Raw genomic sequence first — 24,825 nt, forward strand, 5'->3', positions numbered from 1 at the left:
TCACTGACAAGCCTCCTGAGCTTGTCAAAGTCGGCTTTCCTGAAGTCAAAGACTTGCGTGTTGCTGACCGACTTGCCAGCTTTTCGGCGGATGGTGAAGGTGATCAGCTCGTGGTCGCTGTCATCCAGCTTCCCATCGATCACTAGGTCGCCGACTAGGTCATCCCCAGTAGCCAGTACCAGGTCGAGCAGCGCTTTGCCTCTCGTTGGCCCATAGACTTCTTGAGTCAGGTAGAGGTCATCCACACACGAGAGGAAGCTCTGAGACCGCTCAGATTTTGCTGAGCGATCCTCCCATGAGATGTCTGGGTAATTGAAGTCACCCATGACAACCATGGTCCTGGAGCAAGCTGCCTCAGCCAGTTCCTGGGCAAACTCCTGGTCAAACTCAGAACTTGAGCTTGACCAGGAGCCAGGACCTGAGCTTGATGATCCTTCATGAAGCATCATGTCTTGTCCCCCTCTTCTTCCTGTGCAATCTACTTGTCGATGAATCTTCTGAAGCCTGATCCACGTATCAATACATTCAAAAACAGTCTTTCTATGGACTGCAGTAGGGTTCGTGTCTTGGTCCCTTCTCTTTGGTGTCCATTCCAATTCCTTCCTCCTTTCCCTGCATCAGCCACTGTCATAAACCATATGCTTTAACTGAAGGACAGTGCCTTCCATTACGTGTTTTAGAAGCTCCAAGGAATCATTACTTGGTACTACAGTGAAGCCCTTCTGACAGCCAGGAAAAGTCTACATTTAAGTGCCTAACTTTGGACAGCCATGTTTGAGATGCATACCTGTTTTTGGTGTTGCATTTTGAAGGCAGCCAGCTGAGCACGCATACTTCCATAAGCATATGCACATATATACATACACTTCTTTGTGCCCTGAACAACTGGGAGCCATAGCTTGGCAAATTCATATGTCCCTTCACAGATCATGTTCAACAGGGTGGACTGAACTGCTAAGCAAGCAGAGTCTGCAGAACATCTGCTGCTTATTCTTCTGCCTCTGCATGTGTCAGGACTTCCTGACATCGTGGGCCTGGATTCTACATGCGGACACCTTTAATAAGAAATTAAAATTGCACCTTCAGATACCAAATTCCAATTCGGGCCCATCCAGTGGGAACTTCAGCCTGGCATGTGCTTGTGTTGCTGTGTATCAGTGAGGTGTCACCAACACAGCCCATAGCATAAATGTGTCCCATAGGAGAATGGTTATATCTGTTGCATCTTTATACTGATATAATCGTGTCTATACTAGGGGGATATATCATTTTAGCTGCTGTTACAGTAAAGGGGTATAGCTTTCTATGAGGCCCTGCATGCACAAATACTGATCTGAGTGTCAAAGCTGTCTATGAAGGATGTTGCATCTGAAAACTCTGCTTTGCTGCACCTGAGCATGACAAGTCTTTGCACTTCTGTACTACCTTTTACCCACTGATCTCCAAGGATTTTAAGCAGGTGAATAACTCCTTGTTACACATGGGGAAAAACACATAGCAATCCAGCTAGGCAGAAACAAAACAGAGAATGAACCTAAGCCTCCTGGCTCCTACCCTCAGTTGTAATCTCCAGCCATGCCTCCCCTGTGTCTGCCTTGGACCCTGCGTGCTAGTTTTCAGTATGGAGCTATTACTATTACTAGTCGTGTGCATTATGACTACAGAGGCAGGGTGACCCAGTGAAGAGAGTGCTGACTTGGGACTGAGAAAACATGGATTCGCCCCATTCTCACCTCTGCCACTGGCCTGCTGGGTGACCCTGGGCAACTGACTTTACCACTCCATGCCTCAGTTTCCTCTTCTGTAAAAATAGGCACAATAATAGCAAGCTTTTTTACAAAGCACTTTGAGCTCTAAAGATCTAGGTAGTATCACCTCAACTACAGATGCTGTGAAAGTCTATTCAAGCATCTGCCTCCTATAGTTGCCAGTCCTATTTGGGGCAGAGCACAGTAGGTTTTGCATTACTCCCATCCCTTCTCAACCAAAGCACCCTCTGTGGCTCTTGTGCATAGTGCTGGCCAGCTACCTGTGGTTCAATAAAACGTTCATCCAGATTCTCAGTCACAAAGTCCTGCATAGCATTAGTGACCTTATCTCCTCTCAGGCAACGCAGGACCAGAAGCTTCTGGAATGAGTCCAACTTAGCGTTCCAAATCCCAGGCAGGGGCTCCCTGCAAGAGAATTACGTGATGAATTTGGGGGTTATGTTCTGGGAATAAAGAGGGCTTTAAACAGATGCCACATTCACTAGACTCCAGGAAAACAACTCTCCTAGATACAACTAGGTATGTATCAGGATCTTCTGAAGTCATTAATTCAGCTCCTTTTACAGGCTATTTTACTGTAACCTTAGCCAATCAGAAGTCAGAATTCAAAACCCCTGATCAAAGAGGGACTCACCTGTGCGGCTCGGGGCTGTCAAAAATTGCTTGGAACTCTGAGATATTGTCCACAAAATCATCTGCAAAGCTGGAGAAATTGTTCAGGTTGCTTAAGGCCAAGATGTCGCCCCATGCTCTCTCATACAGCCATTCAGGAGCTGGATTCTCTTTCATGGTTTTAATGGCACCTCCAGACAGTAGGTAACGCCATTCATCCTGTGGACAACAGGACACATTTGCTATGAGTGTATTCAGACTTGATGCTCTTGGTTGTGACTATGTCCGACACCATGAACCCACATCAAGAAAGTCCTATAGCAACTTCATGCTGTGGCTGTGTCCTATGTGTGTCTGCTAGATTCACAATGTGGCAAAGCTTATGGCAGGATACATTCGCCCATTCAGTCACTGCATCTGGTAATCACACCTCCTTCCCCTACAGTGCTCTGTAAATGAACTTCAGTCTTAACTCTCAGGGCAATCTCTGCTGAATGTGAGAAAGCAGATTAAATTATCTAGAAAGCCTACATCAGGTTGGCATACAGGTGATTCATTCCTTGCTACAGTCCTTCTTTCAGACCTAGGAGAAGGGAAAGGGTGTCCAGTACCGGGTTCACTCAGAAGCAATTCCAAAGAAGAAAAAGAAGAAAGGAAAGAAATGAAAAAGATGATGGCAGCAGCCAGATGCCAAACAGGAAAGGAAACCTGGAGACTCATAATGTTGAGCCTGACAGCTTTACGTGTTCTTCTTCTCTCCCCCATTCAGCTTGGGAACAAAGCTATGTCTGAGAGCCATTCCCTTGGAAACACCAGGTTATTTACATGAGATGAGATATCCTGCCATCACCCACCATGCCCTTTGTGTATGCAGTCAAAAGGTTTTTTGATGACAGACAAATTCAGCCACTCATTACCCTGTGTTCTCTTAGTCATTCCCTGAGCCTTTTCCTCATTGCCAAATTCTGCTGAAAGGTTTATTTTGCAGGCTAAACTGAAAGGCCAAATTACCTAGGAAGGACAACTCAAGGTTCAATTAGTCTTTTAATATGTTTGGACAACTCAGAACTTCAGCTAGTTCTTAACAGATGATCAGGATGAATCTTTTTTGCCTCATGCACAGAAACTGGATGGGAAATATAAATCATCACACCCTGATGAAAAAATATAAGTACAGACAAAGTATGGCATCTCCAGTTTCAGGAGTAGGAGCAATGTGAACTTCATCAGCCATGGGAAATCATCCTTCAAGGGCCAGGGAAACTGCTTACTCACCATGTTGATTTTCCCTTCATTCATCATGATCCTGACACACAACAGGAAAGCAAACATGAGCTTGTGCTTCTCAAACAGACTGCGGCACACGTTGCTGTACAGACTGAAGGTGACGTAGTTGTTTATGTTCACTATCCGCTTCTTCAGGGTGTCTGAAAATAGCCAAAAGCAAACCAGCAATGCCAGGAGTAGAAAGATCTACTCTCAGTACCAATCTTTTGCCCCCTATTGACTGGGAACAGGTCCCTTTTCAGCATACATGAGTGTCCTTATGTAAACTCTGTGATGAACTCTAGGCCCTCTTATGCCTTTCCCACCATGTCTTGGCTTCTGCAGCAAAGTCTGCTCTCCCTCAAGGAAGAATGGATCAAATCCTAGGCTATTTACACAGGCACATGCTCAATTACTGACTAAGAACCTCAAGCTCCAGCCCATCATGAATGCACTTGGAATATTTCTGGTAATGCAGGTGCAAAGGCTGCTGCCATGGTCACCAAATCACATCTTTAAAAAATCTCACAATTTGCATCTGGCCCTGGAGTTTGTATTACTTGCTGGATGCTTTTCCAGGGATTGCAGCAACATGACAGCGACAAAGAGAAAAGGTTGTCTAGGCACCAGTTTCAAGGGTATGCTGTGCTGCCAGCATCTTAAATGCTCTCATTTGTGACATTTTTTGGGTCCAACTAACAGCAACACCCTGCAGTCTTTGCCTGTGACTGGCATGATGGTCCAACAGCAGTGAGAAATGCTCTCACAGAGGGGTCCCCAGCAGGCCAACAGGGTTCCTTGCATTGCAGAAAACCATGCTGATGGCTTGCCATTCATAAACGCTGGATTGAAGATGTCTGGACTCAAGGGCTTATAAAACAGTTTGTTGCAGGACTAAAGCAGTCTCCCCAAAGAAGCAGCAGATGTCCTGACTGAAAAGGACATGCTCCTTATTCATGTTCTTATTAGGTGAGAAGTTGCCTGCTCAGATGAAAGTCAGTGTGGGGTCTGATCCCAGCAAGACTGCTTAGACATGACCTTGGACAGAATGAGACCCATTCTAGAGCTTCTCAGAATAAAGAGCTGGGGCCACTTGAGATCTGGCATAAATAAAACTGCATTGGCTTTGGTGAGGTGCTTGCACAACTGATCACCAGTTTTTGAGCAAGAAAGGGAAGTGATCAAGTTTTCACATGTGCAAGGTATCTGTTCAAGGGTCCCCTGCCCATGGCTCTAACTCGCCAAAGGTACCTGCTCTCTCGGAGTTTGCGATTCCTGACAGGAAGATGTTGAGAAACCATTCAAGAGAATACTGATACATAGGGTCAACGTTGGACAGGTCCGAGACACAGAAGTAGAGGATTTGTGTGCGCACAGCAACAGGCACATACTCCAAGCGAGTGATGTCAATGTCTTTTTCTGTCTGCTCAGCTATCTTCACTTTGGCCTGCAGAAATGTTTGGAGGCATCACAATGGGGCATTATCTCATTTCTGTGAAGCAAGATTGGATGGGGGAAGTGACAAGTCACTGACCTGGATTTCCCCAGCTTTTAGCTTGGAAGCCTCCAGCACTTTGATGAGCTCCAAGTCATCAACAGGGTTTCCCTCAGAGGAGCTCAGCCGGTACAGGATTTGATCCTCTATCCCCTTTAGCTCTTGTCTCATTTTGGCATTGCTAATGATCAGCTGGTTCTTGGCTTCTTCTAAGTCAGGCCGCTCCTCAGCTACCACTTGTCCCAGCAGCTGGTCTTCCAAGCCACTGTAAGTAAAACCTTCAGCTGTCATAGCTGGGATGTTGGATCAGTGGGATCCAAGCTATGGAGTTTCTGAGCAGGTAGGGAGATCACACCCATTGGACTTGGGAAAATACAGGAAGATGCCACACTTAATGTAAAATCCAACATGGCTGCAAGTAGGGAAGGACTAATGATCTTATAAGACTAGAGGAATGAAAAGGAAGAGAGGCAGGGGGAAGAGGTCTGAACACAGAGCAGCAAGGAGTACTCTCAGGACAGAAGGAGAGAGTCAGGGAGCATGTGAAGTATAGCAGAATGTAATGATACTACACAACCTTAAATTGACACCTTTTTTCTGGAGCCACATGATACAATTCTCTGTGGTAGTGCCATGCCCTTATCACTGAGTCTGAATACTCACTGCTTTCCTGTTTGCTACAGCAATGCAATAGAGAGGAGAAACTGAGGCACAGAAGGACTAATTTGCCCAAGCTCAGATAGGGACTCTGTGCAGACAAGGGATCTGAAGTCAGGGATCTGAAGTGTCCTGACCCCATGAAAACACCCTTGCTTCCTACATGCTGGCTTTGATTTCTAGAGCTAAGGAAAAGAACTCTTTTTCCCCCTCTTCATCCCCTAGAACAAGAGGGCAAGAGGCCAAATGTCATAACAGTTAAATAGCTACAGGCACAAGTGGGTGACCGGTTACCTGGGAGAGAGGGTGAAGTTAATCAGTGTGAGTTTGGTGGATATCTCTGGTGTATAGTGGGGATTGGGCAGGTTGGTGGTGATGTACATCTTGAAGTCATCATGGTATGGAATAACTGTGTCACCCAACTTCAGCACTGTGCTGCCTTGCTGTTTATAAGTCTGCACAAGAGAGGAACAAGTATGACACAAGCAGAGACTCTTTCAATAAGGATGTGAGTTGGGAGAACCCACCTAAGATGCAGCCTCACTGTTCCTCTGCCATCATTGCCAGGGCAGGAGGGCAGCTAGCTAGACAGTTCCAGTCACCTTGGAGGTCTGGGGACCCAGCTGCCATTATTTCACCTGAGCATCCCAAATGCCATGAACCCAAACTCCCAATCTAAACATGCAAGTTCCTCATAAAGGAAGGAAAAGTGACACCTCCAGTCTACCCTAGTTCCTGGCTTGCCAGGACTTCCCTAACCAACAGAAGGGAAGGAACCTGTTTCAGCAAGACTGGTTCAAGAGCCGGATCCAGCTCCTCCCCTACGTTCTCCAGCGGGAATGGCTTCCCGAAGCGAATGGAGTTCTCTAGGCTGCGCAGGAAGTAGGAATGGCTTCCCGAAGCGAATGGAGTTCTCTAGGCTGCGCAGGAAGTCTCGATCACTCAGCTTGGCCACCTCCAGGCTATTCTCCTTTTCCTTGGGGAAAACAAGGTGAGTGGGAGTCCAGCATGTGTGTATGACCAAAGCGGGAAAGCAAAACTTTGTGTACACACTGTAACCTTTGCTAATGCACCACTAAAACTGCAAATAGATGTAAAAGGAATTAAAAGAGACGTTTCTGTGTTGCACCATTTGTGTGGCACTAACTGAACATAATATATGCAACTCAGCAAATGCCTAGGACATGCCTCATGGCCAAAGTAACATGAGAATGTTTTGCTCACATCTGTAGCTGCAACCCTCACACTACATTTTGCAAGGGCCTAATCCTTCCCCCTTTCAGTGCTAAGGGCCCTGCTACTTGGGGCTGCTAGGAATGGAGAACTGAACTGACAGTGCTGCCATGTTCCATCCCACTGATTAGCTCACAAAAGGAGCAGCAAGTACTGAAGTCCTTTCCCTCTGCATAGACATCAACTGAAGAAGGAAGAAAATGGGGGGAGTGGAAAGAACTGTTCTGCATCTCCCGACACTGAACGTAGATCGGAGTAGCCTCTTTTGTATCAAACAACTTGGCTCCCCAATGGTCAAAAATAGAATTTTGGTAAGAATCCTTACCAAATTCTTGATCCACTTGTTGGCTTGTCCTTGGGGGTCTATGAAATGAGTCCAGCGCTGTGAAAACTGTGTTATTACTCCATTCTCCACAGACAGGGTGTCATTGGGCAAACCAGCAATCTGAGTGCAGATGAAAAAGCATCATGGCAGGTATCTAACAGCAGCAGCATAACTCATCTCCAGCTGTCCCTACTAGTGCCAGGGATGTTCCTGTGCTTTTAGAAGCTGTACAGATGGTCCTTTTTGGGATTTCTTCCATGGTCCCTCCTGAACTACCTAAGCTATTTCAAGCTCCTCTTAGCTTCCTGGCCTCGTCTTCAGCCTTGTCTTCAGGTTTCAATGACTAGAAGCTGGGAATGGGCTGACATTACCTAATCCCTCAGCCTGCATTACTGCATTTGCCTACCACATACCTGCCAGGATCGGATTTTTACAGGGTCTCCAAGAGTTCCTATAAGGTTGGGTTCCTTGGTGTGTGGAACACCATGTTCCTCCATTTTCTGTATCCAGTCCTCATACAGTGCTGTGCGGTATTGTCCCTGTCAGGAAGAGATTAACTGTTATCTGCAAATTATACATGGCCGTGTGTTGCTTTAAAATTAAGATCCTTTTCCTGTTTATAGTTAAATCAGGTTCCATAACTTACCATCACCTCTTAATGTAGCAAAGGGAGGTGGTCTAAGGTGAAACCTAGAGCTCATTTGTCAGGTTGCACTCCTGCTCCTTCACAGGTTTCCAAAGAAGCCAGGCTTTCAGCATGACAAACACAGAGTGCAGGCTTTTAGGAGCCCGGGAGGCAGTTGGAATACTGCCAAAACTGGTTGTTAGTGATGAGCTTGGCAGTTCTTGGATGCTAGACTAAACTGTGCAGTGGCACAGTGCAGCCCCATTACCTTCACTATAACCATTTCACCATCACTAAGAGCCAGACTTGGCTCAGTTATGTTTTCTGCTTGGGATATTTGATAAAGAGGAGGCTGGGTTATAGGCCCTTGGGCTAAGAGAGATGTAAAGCTGACCTTGGCTCCTTCAGGGAAGGAGTTTCTGTTATCTGCTTACTGTGAAAGGACCCAGGTATGCCACGAAGCCAGCCGAAACCAGCACATCTCCTGCAACGTTGTTGATCATATAATCCAGGTTCTGGACTGTGTCCTGCCAGCGCACCCTCTCATCTGCTAGCCCGTTAATTAACTGTGAAAAGGCCAGACACAACATGTTATCATCCAACTTTCTCCTAGTACAACCTTGTTCCACTGAACAACACACCTCTAAGGAGTGCTTTACTGGAACAGTGGTCAGGACCTTGCTACATGCCCCCCTCAGTGCCAGAGCTCCTGGAACAACTTTAAATTGTGTCCAGCTGCCCTGGCAGTATTATTAGAGCACAGTGATGCTCCAGTTCTGTCCCTAGTCTACCTCTGAGGCACATACAAGGCAGTGGCTGGAAAGGAGGTGATCAAAGGCTGCCTAGCCAAAACAATCCCCATTTTTTAAACTCATTTCCTGACCCCTTTGTGTACCAAGTGGGGCCAGGAGCTGTCTCAATGGCTCTGTTCTGTTGTTTATTGTGAGTGTAGGGGAAATGCTAAAGGAAGCAGTACATAGAAGCAAGACTTTCACCAACAGGCCTTTGTGCCAAGGCACCAGGTTGTCAGATTATCTGAAAAGAATACGCTACAAGCTGACAGAGTTAGAACTAGGACAGGGCTCCCTCACTGACCTTGTCAGCCCGGCTCAGTCTCTGCTCACACTGCTCACACTTCATCTCCAGCTCCTCTTTCTTAGCAATGTAGCTCCTATATTTGGCCTGCATCATGGCAATGCCATCCTCTACGTCTCTCAGACGCTCTTTGGCTTCATCGAGGATCTTCTGAGTGACCTGGAGGTCCTCTTCTGCCTCCCGCAAGGCTTGCTGTGAAAAACACATAGGATTTTCAAATGTTAGCACCAAACAGGAGGGCTGAGGCCTGAAGCATACTCAGGTGGGCCTCCTTATTCCAAAGGCTGAAGTTGTCAGCTCTCCATCCAAACATCATTAAAAGGTCTAAAAACACTAGCTGAAAATTTTCTAACTTCATTGGTATTGCACACAACAAAAGATAACTACTGTAGGGGCTGAAATACTTCGTAATCTAGTAGAGAAAGGCAAAACAAAAACTGACGGCTGGAAAGTGAAGCCAGGCAAATGCAAATGAGGGGAGTGAAAAACCAGTGGAACAAGCTACCAAGGAAAAGAGTGGACTGGATGCCAGTCTGGAAGATATAATTTTGTCAAGCACACGGAGTGAGACCCATTGCAGGTATAAGAGTGCAATTTAATGGTCTATACTTTGGGTGCTCAAACCCTGGCCCATAGGCCAGGTTCAGCCCCCAGTGCCATGTCATCCAGACCACAGGATGTGGGGATTTGGGGTGAGTCCCATGGGCTATGGCCCTGCAAGCTATATTAGGTATGCAGGGCTGCATGGGGCACAACCCCTGTGTGCAGGGACAAGGAGGGGCCAGATTGCCTTCTATGACAAGATGACTGGTTCTATGGATGCAGGAAGAGCAGTGGACATGATATACTTTGCCTAATGATATGGTCTCCCATAAAATTCTTGAAGCAAGCCAAGGAAGTACAGGTTGAATTAATGCACTGTAAAGTGGATAGAAAACCGGCTGGATCATTGGGCTCAAAAGGTAGTAGTCAATGGCTTTATGTCTAGTTGGCAGCCAGTATCAAGTGGAGTGCCCCAGGGCTCAGTCCTGGGGCTGGTTTTGTTCAATGTCTTCATCAATGACCTGGAAGATGGGATGGAGTGCAAACCTCAGCAAGTTTGCAGATGACACCAACCTGAGGAGAGTAGTAGACATGCTGGAGGGTAGGGCTAGGATTCCGAGAGACCTCGACAAATTGGAGGACTGGACCAAAAGAAATATCATGAGGTTCAACAAGGACAAGTGCAAAGTCCTGCACTTAGGATGAAACAATCCATGCACCGATACAGGCTGGGGACCTACTGACTACGCAGCAGAAAAGGACCTGGGGGTTACAGTAGACAATAAGATTAATATGACTCAACAGTGTGCCCTTGTTGCAAAGAAGGCTAACGGCATACTGGGCTGCATTAGTAGGAACACTGCCAGCAGATCAAGGAAAGTCATTATTCTCCTCTATTCAGCACTGGTGAGACCACATCTGGAGTACTGTGTCCAGTTTTGGGCCCCCCACTACAGAAAGGATGTAGACAAATTGGAGAGTCCAGCTGAGGGCTATGAAAAATGGTTCGGGGACTACAGCACCTGACTTAAGAGAAGAGGCTGAGGAAACTGGACTTATTTAGTTTGGAGAAGAGAAGACTGAGGGGGGGATTTAATAGAAGCCTTCAACTACCTAAAGGGTGGTTCCAAAGAGGAAGGAGCTAGACTGTTTTTAGTGGTGGCAGATGGCAGAACAAAGAGCAATGGTCTCAAGCTACAGCAAGGGAAGTTTAGGTTAGCTATTAGGAAAAATTCTGTCATGAGGAGGGCAATAAGCACTGGAACAGGTTACCTAGACAGGTTGTGGAGTTTCCATCCTTGGAGGTTTTTAAGACCCAGCTAGACAAAGCCTTGGCTGGGATGATCTAGTTTCGGATGGTTCTAACTTGAGCAGCGGGTTAGACTAGATGGCCTCCTGAGGTCCCTTCCAATCCTAATTTTTTATGCTTCTATAATCCTGGTACATGGGGGTGTCATAGTATCCCCAGAGCCCAATCCTGGCATGCAAGGGCAGTGTGGGGCCCTATCTGGCCTTCACACTGGCCCCATGCCATTCACCTGTCTTGTAGGGACAAAACTGAGCATCACTGTTCTATAATATAGAGGAGGTCAGACTAGATGAATGAATCGTTCCTTCGATCCTTAAACTCTATGACAGTATTTGACCTCTATGTTGTTACCACAGGCCTGGGCTCACCCAATGCTTAGGTGTGGGTTTGTTTTAAGGGCAAGTGGTTGCCTATCCTACTGAGAAATTAGGGGTGGCAACAACCCCCAAATATGAAAAACGAAACATGTCATTCATCAGAAATGGTTGTTCTTTAAAAATAATAATAAAAAAATGTCAATGTTACAGAACTTTCTTTATTCCACTTCAACTGATTCTACTCACTGCAACTGCTGCAAGTGGTTTAATTTGAGAGATTTAGTGTCAGCTTGAAATAGTGTTCAAGCCTGGAAAGAACATATCAACTATCCTGCAAAATGTCCAAAAAAGGCAGATCAATATAAACAGCAAGTGGATAGACTTAGAAATAAGTCTGAAGTCAGACTGTCCAATTCATAAAAAAGTAGTATCAAATTCTTTGACAGAACACGAACAAACTGATTTGGTAAAGCTTTTGATTTGATCAGGCTGCATGGACTAGAAAACAATCTCCAACAAGGTACATCAGACAAGCTCTATATTGCTCAAACTGTTGATATTTGTGGAGTTCCTTGGGAAATATGACCTTGTGATGAAAGATAATCTCTGATGAATTACATCAAAGGAAATTCATGACAATTATCTGGGTGGATGTATTCAAAACAAAATTATTCAACTCCTTTGGAATAACAACAGGAAAGAGATTATTTCTATTTTGAAAGCTGAAAGTATTATTCTATTATACTTGACTGCACCCAAGACAAACTAGATGAAATGATTGTTAGATTTGTTTCTGCAGAAGAAAACAACAAAGGCGAGAGGAGGGAAATGTTGTGATCAAAGAACATTTTGTTGGAGTTTGAATAGGACCAATTCTTCTGGCACTGCAAGACAGCAGCTCTCTTTGAACAGTTATAAGAAATGGGAATTTCACTCAGTGATTTGAGAAGTCAAAGTAATAACAAGGGAGGAAAAGGAAAGGTGAAGGCTGGAATTCAGAAGAGAACTGGGGAATCTGACCAGAAGAGTAGCTTTTTGTCCCTTGCAAACGCACATTCTTTGACTCTTGTACTGAATGATACTGTAAATTATTGCACTTGAAACTGTGGTATTGTTTGATGCAGTTCACAGTATTTTTCCATTTTTGCAGTCTCACTGCAAGAGAGAGGTAATGTGCCAACACACAACCAGCCTGTTTCCAAAACCCTCAAGTGAAATGTGATGGGATCTACTTCCGTTGGCACCAAATTTCAGAAGTCTATGTCACTTTAGTTTTACATATCAATGCTTCAAAACTTAAGGGATTTGAAGGAATAAAAACTCAAAGCAATGCTAAATTGCTGACTCATGAAATCTGTAACCACACATTATTGTGCAGTGTGTTGTTCTGTCATGATACAGATTATAAAGTCAACATTGCATGCATATCAGCCTCTGGCTTTACTATTCATTCCATCCAGGAAGAGCACACACCAACTGCAGATGCTTCCTCAGCCAAATGAAGGGTATTGTACCCGAAAGCTTGCAAAGAAGAATGTTTCCAACTATTTAAGTTGGTCTAATAAAAGGTATCATATTTACCAAAAGAACCTTGTCTGCTACACTGCAAATAAAACACTCCAAGTGGATATTGAACAAACTGTGCATCAGCTAAAAGCCTCAAAGGATTCCCTTATAAACTGTCCTTGTGTTAAGGGACACACAAATGTCCTTATTAACAAGGAGGAACTTGAAGTGAGTTTACCACAGGAAAGACAACTTAGAACAGAAATCAAAGACAGAATGTTTGATTATAAGTCCAGGGATGAATTGATAACTAATCCAGAGAAGAGCTATAAAATAAAAAAATGTCTATTATACTTAGAAGTTTAGCATTTTTACAGTTACACCATCACTTAAAGAAAGATATTTTGCAACCTGAGGAGAACCATACGCTGTCTGTTGTTACTTCTTTTTTTTTATGACGACTCAAATACACCCTGCAAGGAATTATAACATCATTGTACTGTTTTATGCAAAGCATTAAAAGATGGGCAACATGGTGAAGAGAGATCTTCTGACACACACGTACTGAATCTCTGCAATGAAATTCAACCCCTGCCCAGAGACTGGATCCTGGAATAGGCTCAAAAGCTAAGTTAAAATTTCTGTGCAAAAATAAACTTTGGCCTTCCCTTCCAAACATATCTACCACCCTCAGGATTCTGCCTATGTTTCTTAAGAGAAGAATGCATTTTTTCAAGGTGCTTTTGCATTGTACAATGACGTCATCTTGGTTGATGGGTCCTGTTTCAATTTCAGTTGAAAAACAATTTGTGGAAAGAGATGTCATCCATGAGCTCACATATATTAAAGCTAGAAAAATGAAGTTCAAAGATGCTAGCTGCTAGGCCCAAGGCTTTGTGAAAAAAAGGCTTGAAGGACTGGCTGTGTGTTTCATTTTCACATTCTTCACTTAGTTCCATGCTTGCATTGCAAATTATCAAGTGATGAATCTAATTCTCTTAGCAATTTACTGGGGTGTTAGGTAGCTAATGGAGAAGGGAAGCAAAAAGCACTTCTGCCTACCCTAAAAAATAAGCTGTAGCTGGTACAGACATATATTACTTGGGTGCTTAAATGTTCAGAGCCTAACTTTATACTTAGGCACCTAAAGAAAAGGCCTGGTATTCAAAAATGTTGAGCACCTGGAGCTCTAACTAAAGAAAGGTCATAGGGGCACTCAGCATATTTCAGGTCTAGATCTAGTTTGATTAATTCATTTGCTTCTAGGACCCTGCTGTCAGTGGCAATCACAGACTCAAAGAATTAATCACAAAGTTGACTCATTTATATGATTTACCCTTTTCTCCTTAAAATCATGACTCCACAGAAGGAAAAAACCCCCAAAAGTGGTTAAGGATGAGGTGAGATGAATCCTTTGGGTAACTCTAACTAGGAAATGAAGTGCCTCAAGAACATCACACTTTCCAAGTGAAATAAGGTACTTGAAAATAGATAACATTTCATATGGAGTACAGTAATAACTAACAAGTCCCTTTCCACAGAATTTTCCATGTTTAGACACCAGCTAATTGCTCCTCTCAGAACACCTGTGGGTAGGTCAGTGTTACCTCCACTTCATGTATGGAGAAACTGAAGCAAAGGTATTTAGGTTTCATAGTTTCATAGTTTCAGGGTCGGAAGGGACCTAATAGATCTTCTAGCCCGACCCCCCGCCAGGGCGGGAGAACAACCCCCAAAAAAAAAACAAAAAAAACCCACTCACCCTAAAAACAAAAACGGGACTCAAATGAGTCCAGCCAGGTAAGTATCCAGCCTCTTCTTAAAGATCCCCAGGGTAGGGGCCAGCACCACCTCCCTTGGAAGTTGGTTCCAGCTCCTAGCCGCCCTAACTGTGAAGTAGTTTTTTCGGATGTCCAATCTGTACCTCCTCTCCATCAACTTGTGCCCATTATTCCATGTTATGCCAGCAGGGGCTAGGGGAAACAGCGTCTCCCCCAAACCCTTCTGGTTCCCCCTAGTGAGTTTATAGACGGTCACCAGGTCCCCCCTCAGCCTTCTCTTGTGGAGGCTGAATAGGTTCAAGTCCCGCAGTCTCTCACTGTAGGGTCTGCCCTGTTGTCCCCGGATCATGCGGGTGGCCCTCCTCTGGACCCTCTCCATGTTGTCCACATCCCTCCTGAAATGGGGCGCACAGAACTGGACACAATACTCCAGCTGCGGCCTGACCAGCGTCGCATAGAGGGGGAGGATCACCTCCCTGGCTCTACTCGAGATGCACCTGTGGATGCACGACAAGGTCCGGTTAGCCCTGCCAACCATGACCTCGCATTGTCGGCCCATGTTCATCTTGGAGTCAATAATGACACCAAGATCCCTTTCCGCCTCCGTGCTCTCAAGTAGGGAGCTCCCCATCGTATAAGTGTGCTGCTGGTTCCTACTACCCAAGTGCAGCACCCTGCACTTGTCCGTATTGAAACGCATCCTGTTCCTGTCTGCCCACCCCTGTAACCTATCCAGATCCTTCTGCAATCTCTCTCTCCCTGCTAGCGTGCTCACCTCCCCCCAAATTTTGGTGTCATCAGCGAATTTAAACAGGTTGCTCTCCACCCCAACATCAAGATCGCTGATGAAGACATTGAACAGCGCAGGGCCCAGGACCGAGCCCTGAGGGACTCCACTACCCACCTCCCCCCAAGTCGAATATGATCCATCCACCACCAATATGATCCATCCACCACCAATATGATCCATCCACCACCAGGTGTCCAAGCCTGACTGCCATCTCAGCTGAAACCCCAAGCTCTTGCTTGGGTTTAAAGTAACCTATGCTACATTTTACCTTCAATTAGTAAATGCCAACAGCAGAGCCCAGTTTAGTTACCTTACCAGCATTACTCCTTAACCACTCCCAGGAGCATGAGAGCAAGAAGTGACTTCAAAAGAGCTCATGGCTATTTCTGCCCATTCATAAAACACTCAACCACAAGAAGTAATAGTCTAATTTGAATGCTTACTGAAACCCTGTGACAAAAAACAACAGCATTTTAATATTATAAAAGCTTTAGTCTGTCTGTCTGTAACACTTTATTCAGACTGACAGAGACACATGGCAGAGCACTGCCATGACAGTGGGGACTAAGGGGCCAGAGCAGGGTGGGGGAGCCAGGCCAGCAGAGCTAACATGGCCCTCCCCAGCCCTGCACCTTGGAGGCAGAGGGGGACAACAGGGACTGGAGCACTGCCATGACCGGGGGGGGGGGGGAGGCAAAGCCAGTGGCGCTGGCCTCTCTCCCCCTGCCCAGCTGCTCCTTGGAGGCAGCAGGGACGCGGGGTGCTGGTTGTGCAGCGCTGGCCTCACCCTACCCCACATGGAGGAGTACCGCCATAACAGTGAGGACTGGGGTTGGAGCTGGGAAAACTTGTTCTCTTCTTTTCTAAACAGTTTCTGGTCTTCCCCTTGTGCCTGGTAATTCTCAGTACATACCTCCCTTAATGGGCTGTAAGTTCCCACTCCCTCACTGGTGCACTAGTCACCAAGCATCTCAGTGTGTCATAAGCAGTGCTATAGCTCTTACCCGCTTTGGTTCCACTGCCTTGGCCACAAAATGGTATTTGTGCATGGCACGCACCCACTGGCAGATGGATGTGCAAGCTTTGGACACTTTGGCTATAGCTGCTGGTTGAAATTCCTCGCTGTCAATATATGGCTGGATGGCTTTAATCACAGCATCTGCAATGTTGTCCTGGAAGAAGTGATCAAAATCAAGGTCAAAAGACTAGTACAATTGGAAAGACTAGTTTCCATAGCTAAGAGCATGCAAGTGAGTGCCACAGCTAGCTTCATGTACAGCTTCATGTCCAGCCTTTAGCTAACCAGGTCAAATGAGGATACTCTTCAGAACAAGTTCAGAGCAAAAGTTTTAACTCACACCTCTGAAGATGCCTCAGTCACTCTGCCTTGGAAGAAGTAATGGGGAGGAAACAAGAGATGAAGAATGCAAGGCTGAGACAATGAAGGGTTCAGCTCTGAGATGGTACAAATTCCTGTGGGGATGGAGAGAGCAAAGGGGTGAGAGCACTAGAGATGGTGGGACAGGAGGAGATTGCTGAATGACAGAGGATGTGCTGTAGGCTCAGCAGTGGGATAGTGCAAGACCCTGCAATTCTGTTGGGAGAGATGACAACAGAGGCTGTTGAACTGAAACGTGAACTCTGTGTCTGTTTGCCTTCCCTCAGAATGGCTTTGTGGGTGCAGAAATAAAATTTTAGAGTTAAGTGGGGTTTTACTGAACAGGAAAATCTGATTAAAGTAATTGTATCTCTCTACTCTTGTGTTTATACTAGCCCTGGCAACAAGGCCTATAAAGGCTATGCTTGCTACCAAATGTCAGCAAATTCAAAGAGGGCTAAGCATTTCCCCTAACTTCAGATATGTTATCATTGACTTCCTTCAACCTCTAAACACCCTTCCCTGCCAGACCCAGTAAATGATCAAGGCATCCTCTCCTAGTGAATAGGCTTCTGTCACTGCTGCTGACTGGACCAGCTCACACAAGACCCATCTGTAGTGAACAGATAGCCACACTCCTGCTAAGCCCCAAAGAAAGCTATAAGATTTCACCTACAATAGTTATGGTGGAAGGAATACAAGGCTGTTTGAGTCTGGCTTTTTCATGCATATAGCCCTGCTTCTACAGTGCCAAGGATCTGGGCTGGCCAGACACATTTCCATGTTGCTGGTATTTAACAGTAATATGAAATAAATTGCTGCAGTGCAGAGAGAGCGGGGCTTCTAGTTCACCTGCTAGTGCATGAACACTTGCTAAAACTGTGCAGTCAAGCTTGCTCCAGCCCTGCGTTTGATCTCTAGCAATTTATCGTTGCCCAAAGCAATCAAACTCACCTCAACAATTTAAGAACCAACAATGCCCATATACCTTGATACTGTCTTTGCTCTCTTTACAGTGTGAAGCCGAGTTGAAGTTTAGCTCCAAATATTAGTATCAGAAACACTATCATCATAGGATCACTATTATCATCCATATATGACATCACTGCCACTTACATTTCATTTTTCCCTCCTGGAACACACAAAAGAGGCCAGATCTCTGGGCTTCACACTGATGCACCATCATCCTCTTTATTTCTGCCACTGCTTACCTTGTCATATTTGAAGAGGCTTTCCAGGAATTTCCCCGGGTCCTGAAGAAGGCCTTTGCCTGGCTCCCAGTAGTCATCAACCTTGGAGCCTGGCTTATCACCTGCCACTTTCTTGGGCTTGATTCCTTTCATAATACAGACGGCTTCAATCACCATCTTTACACCAACAGGAGGACGCTGCATTGCTCGAACCTTAAAAATATACCAGTGAATGTAAGAGGCAGAATAATCACCTTGGCCTTATCCCTGCTCTCCACACAGCATACTGGCAACTATGGTAGGCCAAAGGACAGTGTTGATGCAATACAGAGGCTGAACTAACTGAACAGAAGTTCTCAACTAGGGTGCTATGATGCAGATACTGCCACCCCTGCCACTGCAGCCAGGTAAAACTGCCCCACATGCATGGCTACTGCTTTAGGGGTCTCTGATCAGCTTAAGGCAGGGAAGCTCAACCTTCAGCCTGTAGGCCAGATCCAGCCCCTGGCCTGTGGGGCTTCTCATGGGCCCCTGGAGAGCCCTATGGGCTGCAGCCTCATGCACTAGACTGGGCAAGCAGAGCAGCTGTGGGACCTAACTGTGGCATGCAGGGGCTGAATGGTGGTGGTGCAGAGCCCCAGGGCCCAATCACAGCATGAAGGGGCCAGGTCGGGGTGGTGCAGGGCCCTAGAGCCTGAATGGACAGGGGTGGTACGAGGCCTCAGAACCTGATCCCAGCGCACAGGGCCAAGTGAAAGTAGTATAGAGCCCTGGGGCCCAATTCCTGTGAACAGGGGCAGCGCAGGGCCCAATTCAGCCCATGGACTGGCCTTGCCACCATACATGTGACCTGTAGAGCCAAAACCACGAGCAGCGCTGGCCTAAAGCAGTTAGGAGCTGTCTCGTGCTGTATAGCCTTTCCCAGTCCAGCCCCTCCCATGCTCCTCCTAGAAACGGATGTATGCAGGGCAGTTACACCTGCAGGCCTCTGTTTTGAGGAGGAGCTGGACCCAGAACTGCTACACAGCATCCTGCCTGCCTTAGGCTGATCTAAACCCTAATGAAGCAGGGGCATGTGCATGTGCCAGAGTCTTTCCTGGGTTGGCTGTGCAGCAGGTGGGGGATAGTTTTACCCTGGGGGAAGCAACACCCAGTTGAGAAGCATTTAAGTAACCTGAGGCAGCACCAACAGTGGTTCTCAACCAGGGATGCCACCACATTCAAAAAAGTAGAGAATGGATGCTGTGACACTAAAACGGTTGAGAGCCACTGCACTAGAGAGTCAGGACCTTACATCTGCCTTTGTGCAGATAACCGTAAAGCTGGGTCTCTGCTTATGGGGCAGATCATCTGCTCATGCATGCTGAGGAATGTACTTTGCAGAGGTGGTGATGGTAAGAGATACAGTATGGAGGGAATAATTCTCCCCACCTGTGTGGAACACCAGTTTGTCAAGCCCAGATAGTTGGGCTTAGCACAGAAAGGTGTTAATCCTATATTGCTACAATATTGTCAGAACATATACAAACAGGAATTTCTTATCACACCCTTCCAACCACAGAAACTGAGTAAATTACCCTAAGCCACAACATCAGTCAGTGGCAGAACTGGGAACCAAACCTAGGGAAATGCCAAGTCCTGTGTTCTGAGTGCCAGAGGCTACACCCCTCATGATATCCTTTAGCTTTGGATTTCATAATTCCCTACAGTCACACGTGGTATCTGTTTGACAGTATTTCTCTGTTTCACTGAAATCACCTATGGTTATTCCTTAAACTATGAAAATTTACTGCTTGTGCTCATCTGTATTTAATGTAAACTAAGGTTTGATACCACATATGTGCTTAGGCACTGTGCAAAATAACAATGAGATCACTAATAAAGTGATGATATATGGGAATTAGCACCAACTATTCACAGTTAGCACCAAGTTCTTCTATGGAGTCTGATGTGTGTATATTTTCTACCCTTATGTAACTAGAACTCACTTGGGTTCAGGCTACATTGTCTGTCACAATACAGTTTGGATTCCCTGCTTTATGCATCTTTCGAGGCTGAGATCACAAGCAATTGAACACAGCAACCTGACACCTGCTGGGAAAATGGCTCACCTGAGCTGCCAGGTGTGGACTCTGATTATGGGGGCGGGAGGAGATTGTGCCCTCCCCTGGCTGCAGGTAGAGAGCAGAATTACTGATGATGAGTAAGGATCTATTTAACTGAGCACTTGAGTGCTGTGCTCACTGTTGCTGGCTGTTAGAGACAGTATAGGTGGCTCTGGTAAGTAATTCCAGGAACTTGGCTTGATGCTTAAAGAGAGGTGTCTTTCTAGCTTCTTTAGGGCTGAAGATGCCCTGGTAAAGAAAGGCTTAGGTGGTAGCTATGTGATTTGCCCTAAATGGAAAATCCCTAGATCCCACAGGGACAGAACAATGTGGCTCAGTCTTTATACCTGAGGCAATGGGTGCTATGGGAGAGGTGGGGTTTTCTCACTGATCTCCTACATCTTTGGGGGGTCAGGTGTGCCAGATGGGTCTCTTCTGAATCCTAGCATTTAATCTTTCAGTACTGGAAAAGATGTGGACTGAGTCCCTGAGCTGCAGTTTGCGTTTGCTGTTCAAGATAGATCTGGTACTCTCAGTGGTTGCTAGGCAGAAATTTGGGACTGCTGTACCTCTACTTCGGGAATAGACTGGAAAGACAAACCACACATCTGTCTCTTCCAGCATTCACAACTCTCGCCATGTTCAACCGGAGACGCTCCAGATGTTTCCTACTGGATACAGTCAACAGAGGAGCAGAGTTTGTGGAGACCTTGAAGACTATCTACCCCAAAGCAGACATCCTCCATGAGAAGGACTTTGACTGGCTCTTTGACTGCCCCAAGACAGAGATGTTCCTTGAGTGGTTCTGCAACACAGTGGGGGAAGAGAATGTATTGAGCCCCACAGAAGTGGCAGCCTATCAGAAGCTGCTCAGCTCAGGGAAGCCTATTTTGGAAGGCAAAGCCCTAGACCAGGTGCTGCAAACCTGCCACCAATCTCCACAGCTGATAGGCATGATGCCAGAGGAGGAGGGCCCCTCCCTGGAAGCTCTAAAGCATGAGACCCAAGCATTGCAGAGCTATAATGCTTGCCAGCTCCAACGGCGAAACAAGCTTCAGATCCGTGCAGCTAGCATGAAGCAGGAGCTGTGCCACTTAGCAGAAGAGGAAGAGAAGGCAGTCTGGAAGCTGAGACAGGCCCAGCTGCATTTGGAACTGGAGAACTCTCAAACCAACGTTGCCTTGAACCAGGCCTGCAAGACAGCAAAGCAGCTGGTAGAGTGGCATAGGGAAGCTGGGAAAGGGAGACTGCAGGTGCTGATGTCTGCAGCAGACCTGAGCCACTACATGGAGATAGAAGAACTGGCCACAGGGGCTTTAGAGGGATTCATCCAGAAAGTGCTGCCAGATCTTCATCTAGGAGGTGCAGACATACTGCCAGTGAAGGGACAGGGTAGCTCCCAGGAAAAGGTGGACACTGAGGTCAGGGCAAAGTTGGCCCAGGATGTACTGCCAGAAGACGCGGGGAATGTCAGGGATGAGTATATGAAAGATGCCAAAGTGAGCCTAGGAGCACTGGAGGGCCAGGGCAGCTGCCAGGAAGACTTAGTCAAGAGACTGTTAATGTCAAGGCTTACCTGGAAAACCCTGCTAAAAGAGGAGAGAGACCTGAAAGCAGAGGCTGGGGGGGTGGAGGCCCTGGATGTTCAAAATAGCTGCCAGGATGCAGTGGAGATGGTCGCAAAAGCAGACCAAATGATACTGGAAAAAACAGGGAGCCCTAACACTGTACTCCTGGAAAACCTGGGTAGCCACCAAGAGGAACTGGGACGTCTAAAACTAGTTTATATCTGCAGCCAAAGACAGCTGATCACCACCTCGGCAGAAATGGATGGTATCTATGCTGGCTTGCAGTGGGCAAGGATCCTGAAGACCAAGAAGGAAAACTGGGTAGGTCTTGCCTTGTCTGTGCATCATTGTCACAACTCCTGACTCCTATAGTAGCAGCACCAAGCAAGCTATGGGGAAGCCATTAGTGACCTCTGTTTTAGGGTATTGGCCAGGATTTGTCCTCCAAGGTTGAGGCCCATTTTGTTACCTGTAAGCAGATGTCTGCCATTTTGTATTCTCTTTTTCAGCCAGTGAAGGACAAGGAAGAGCTAAGCCTTCACATTGCCACCTGCCAAGAACAGCTGCAAACAATCCACAGTGACATAAATCAGACCCAGGCCAACAAACTCATGCCTCTGCTTCAGGCTGGTACCCACTTCTTTTGCTTGCCTATCCTGTCTGGAGAGCTTAATGTGGAAGCTGTTCGCCTTGGGTATATTGCTTCAAGGCAAAAGGAGGTTGCGGTGCAGCTAATGGACCAGCACGGTCGCTTGGAGCTGCTAGAGCTCCAACTGATGCTGGAGGAGAGACAGTTGCATAAGGTGGGAATGTTATTGGAGGAGATGGTAGCTACCCTGCAGGAAGACTCGGACAAGCTGCAGGAAAGGCTGGTCTGCTTTGAAGATCCCAGCTTCCAGGTTAACCAGTGTCCACGCATGCTGTTAGACTCTGGTGATCTTACCACCTTACGGTAAAGATAGCTCTGCCACTGGGCTGGTGACTGGGAGAGGGGTGGAGTTGAATGGAAATAGTTAAGTCATAAATTAGAGGCTTGAGAAGCTGTCACAAGAAGAAACTAATACAGAGGGATCTTTTGGGTATACGTAATGAAGAAAAGGTAACTCTTCAATTTACCCTCCCATAATACAAGAGTAAAGACCAGATTCTGGGCAGGGTTAAGCTTCTTCCTAGGTAGATCATTTTGCAAGACTGAGAAGTATCTGCCAGGCTAGCATCACTAATACAGGCAACCCCCGCTTAACGTGGTTTCGATTAGCGCTATTTCACTATAGCGCTCATTTAAAATTGATACCTGATTCCACTGAACACTGTAGTGAAACTGGCTGAGCACTCGGTGAAATCAGCGAGTTTTGGCAGGAAGGTGGGGAGAAGCAGAGGTGCCGGGGCAGTAAGTATGGGGTGGGCGTGAGCGTGGGGCGGGGGAGAAGCCAGGCACGGCTGGTGAACAGACTGGTGAGGTGGGGGAGCGGGGGGACAGGTTGCAGCTGGCCAGGCACATAGTGGGGAGGCTGCAAACCCCACTGCTCCCGGCCGGCTACAAACATCCACCCTGCTCCTGTGGGATGCTCCACCGCCCCACCAGCCTGAGTAGTGGAGATGGTGAAGAGTGTGGGACCTGGGCCAGCTGGGGCCTGCACCCAGGGTGGGGCAGCAGGAGTGTGGGGCCTGGGGCCAGCAGGGGCCCAGAGCCAGAGCAGGCCAGCAGGAGTGCCAGTACCCAGGCTGGTACGTGGGGTTGGAGTGGCCGGCAGGTGAGCGGGCAGGCGGGTGGGTGGGGTGAGGCAGTGGTGGTGAGAAGTGGGGAGGGGATGGGCATCAGTGCAGGGCCTGCGTTGGTGCCTGGGGCCAGGGCCAGCAGGGGCCCAGGAGTGCAGGCCTGGGCTGGCACGTGGGAGTGGAGCAGTTAGTGGGGAGAGGCAGCAGCGGGGAGAAGCAGCGGTAACCAATTGCCTATATTTACATTCATTCCTATGGGCAAATCGATTTTGCTTAGCATGGTTCTGCTAAACACTTGTTTTTTCTGGAACCAATTAAGAGTGCTAAGCAGGGGTTGCCTGTAGTCTCCTACAGATGCTGTAACTCAGCTGGGTGCATGTTTGGGCCTGAGGAGGAGAATGGACATTCCATGCTCATTTCCCTCCTGAGGCCACAAGGTATAAAAGGGCACATGTTCATGCAAACAGGAAGCTTTAGGTCTATGGAACTTCTTTATCAACATAAAAGCTGCTTCTCTATTCCATTAACATAATGAAACAATCATAGAAAACTAGGATTGGATGGGATCTCAGGAGGTCCTTTAGTCCAACTCCCTGCACAAAGCAGGACCATCCCCAACAAGGTCATCCCAGCCAAAGCTTTGTCTAGCTGGGTCTTAAAAACCTTCAAGGATGAAGATTCCACAACCTCTCTAGTTAACCTGTTCCAGTGCTTTACTACCTTCCTAATGAGAAAATTCTTCCTAATATCTAACCTACACTTCCCTTGCTGCAACTTGAGACCATTGCTCTTTGTTCTGCTGTTTGGCACCACTGAGAACAGTCCAGCTCCATCCTCTTTTGAGCCCCCTTTCCATAGTTGAAGGCTGCTATTAAATCCTCTCTGTCTTCTCTTCTCTACACTAAATAAGCCCAGTTCCCTCAGCTTCTCTTTAGAAGTTATGTGCCCCAGCCCCCTAACCGTTTTCACTACCCTATGCTGGACTCTCTCCAATTGTCCACATTAGGGCTGTGCAAAACTTCGGTCGCTGATTTGATTTGGAGGAGATTCGTCCCAATTCGGCGGCTGAATCTCCAAATCCAAATCCAATCAGGAGACCCTTTAATCTCTTCAAATAGAATTGGAAGCCTCTGAATCTATTCAGAGAGATTCAACGACTTGGCCATAGACCCAGCTTTTATTTTTTTATTTATTTATTTATTTATTTATTAATAAATAAATAAAGCTGGGTCTATGGCCAAGTCATTGAATATTTATTTATTTATTTATTTATTTATTCCTATGTACCTCAAGGCACCAGGCATGGCTCGTGAGTGTTGAGATGAAGCATCCCATGGAAGCAAGGTGGGGTCCCCCCAACATGCTTGGCGGTGAACCCAGAAGCGGACCAGAAGTACTTCCGGTCCACTTTCAGGTTCGCCGCCAAGCACATGGGGCACCTCCCTGCGCTCCCGTGGGACGCTCCATCTGCCCCACCTTCTCAGTGCTCACGAGCTATGCCTGGTACCTTGAGGTACATTGGGGGGGGGGGCGGGGGGGGGG

The 24,825-nt window shown here is 46.7% G+C and overlaps 2 protein-coding genes across 3 annotated transcripts in view; one reads left to right on the top strand and one right to left on the bottom strand.

Annotated features, from left to right (window-relative positions):
* DNAH1 (dynein axonemal heavy chain 1) overlaps positions 1–24,825 on the bottom strand; it is a 176,203-nt gene that overhangs the window by 24,220 nt on the left and 127,158 nt on the right. Inside the window, exons 56-69 of the mRNA XM_006028963.3 lie at positions 17,913–18,104; positions 16,328–16,495; positions 9,078–9,269; positions 8,417–8,548; positions 7,771–7,896; positions 7,358–7,477; positions 6,677–6,775; positions 6,577–6,627; positions 6,094–6,254; positions 5,182–5,407; positions 4,899–5,094; positions 3,657–3,808; positions 2,404–2,600; positions 2,030–2,174 (exon numbers count right to left, since the gene is read on the bottom strand). Of these exons, the coding sequence (XP_006029025.1) occupies positions 2,030–2,174; positions 2,404–2,600; positions 3,657–3,808; positions 4,899–5,094; positions 5,182–5,407; positions 6,094–6,254; positions 6,577–6,627; positions 6,677–6,775; positions 7,358–7,477; positions 7,771–7,896; positions 8,417–8,548; positions 9,078–9,269; positions 16,328–16,495; positions 17,913–18,104 (2,157 nt within the window). The remainder of the gene's footprint in view (positions 1–2,029; positions 2,175–2,403; positions 2,601–3,656; positions 3,809–4,898; positions 5,095–5,181; positions 5,408–6,093; positions 6,255–6,576; positions 6,628–6,676; positions 6,776–7,357; positions 7,478–7,770; positions 7,897–8,416; positions 8,549–9,077; positions 9,270–16,327; positions 16,496–17,912; positions 18,105–24,825) is intronic.
* The window catches only part of LOC102385291, an 8,342-nt gene continuing 3,598 nt past the window's right edge, over positions 20,082–24,825 (top strand). The window contains exons 1-3 of one of the 2 annotated variants that reach the window (XM_014522413.2): positions 20,082–20,171; positions 20,458–21,885; positions 22,074–22,516. In XM_014522413.2, the coding sequence (XP_014377899.1) occupies positions 20,635–21,885; positions 22,074–22,516 (1,694 nt within the window). In that variant the 5' untranslated portion in view covers positions 20,082–20,171; positions 20,458–20,634. The remainder of the gene's footprint in view (positions 20,172–20,457; positions 21,886–22,073; positions 22,517–24,825) is intronic. The other variant, XM_014522412.2, reaches the window with a different exon arrangement.

Source organism: Alligator sinensis, unplaced genomic scaffold, assembly GCF_000455745.1.
Source record: "Alligator sinensis unplaced genomic scaffold, ASM45574v1 scaffold610_1, whole genome shotgun sequence".
Taxonomy (NCBI): domain Eukaryota; kingdom Metazoa; phylum Chordata; order Crocodylia; family Alligatoridae; genus Alligator; species Alligator sinensis.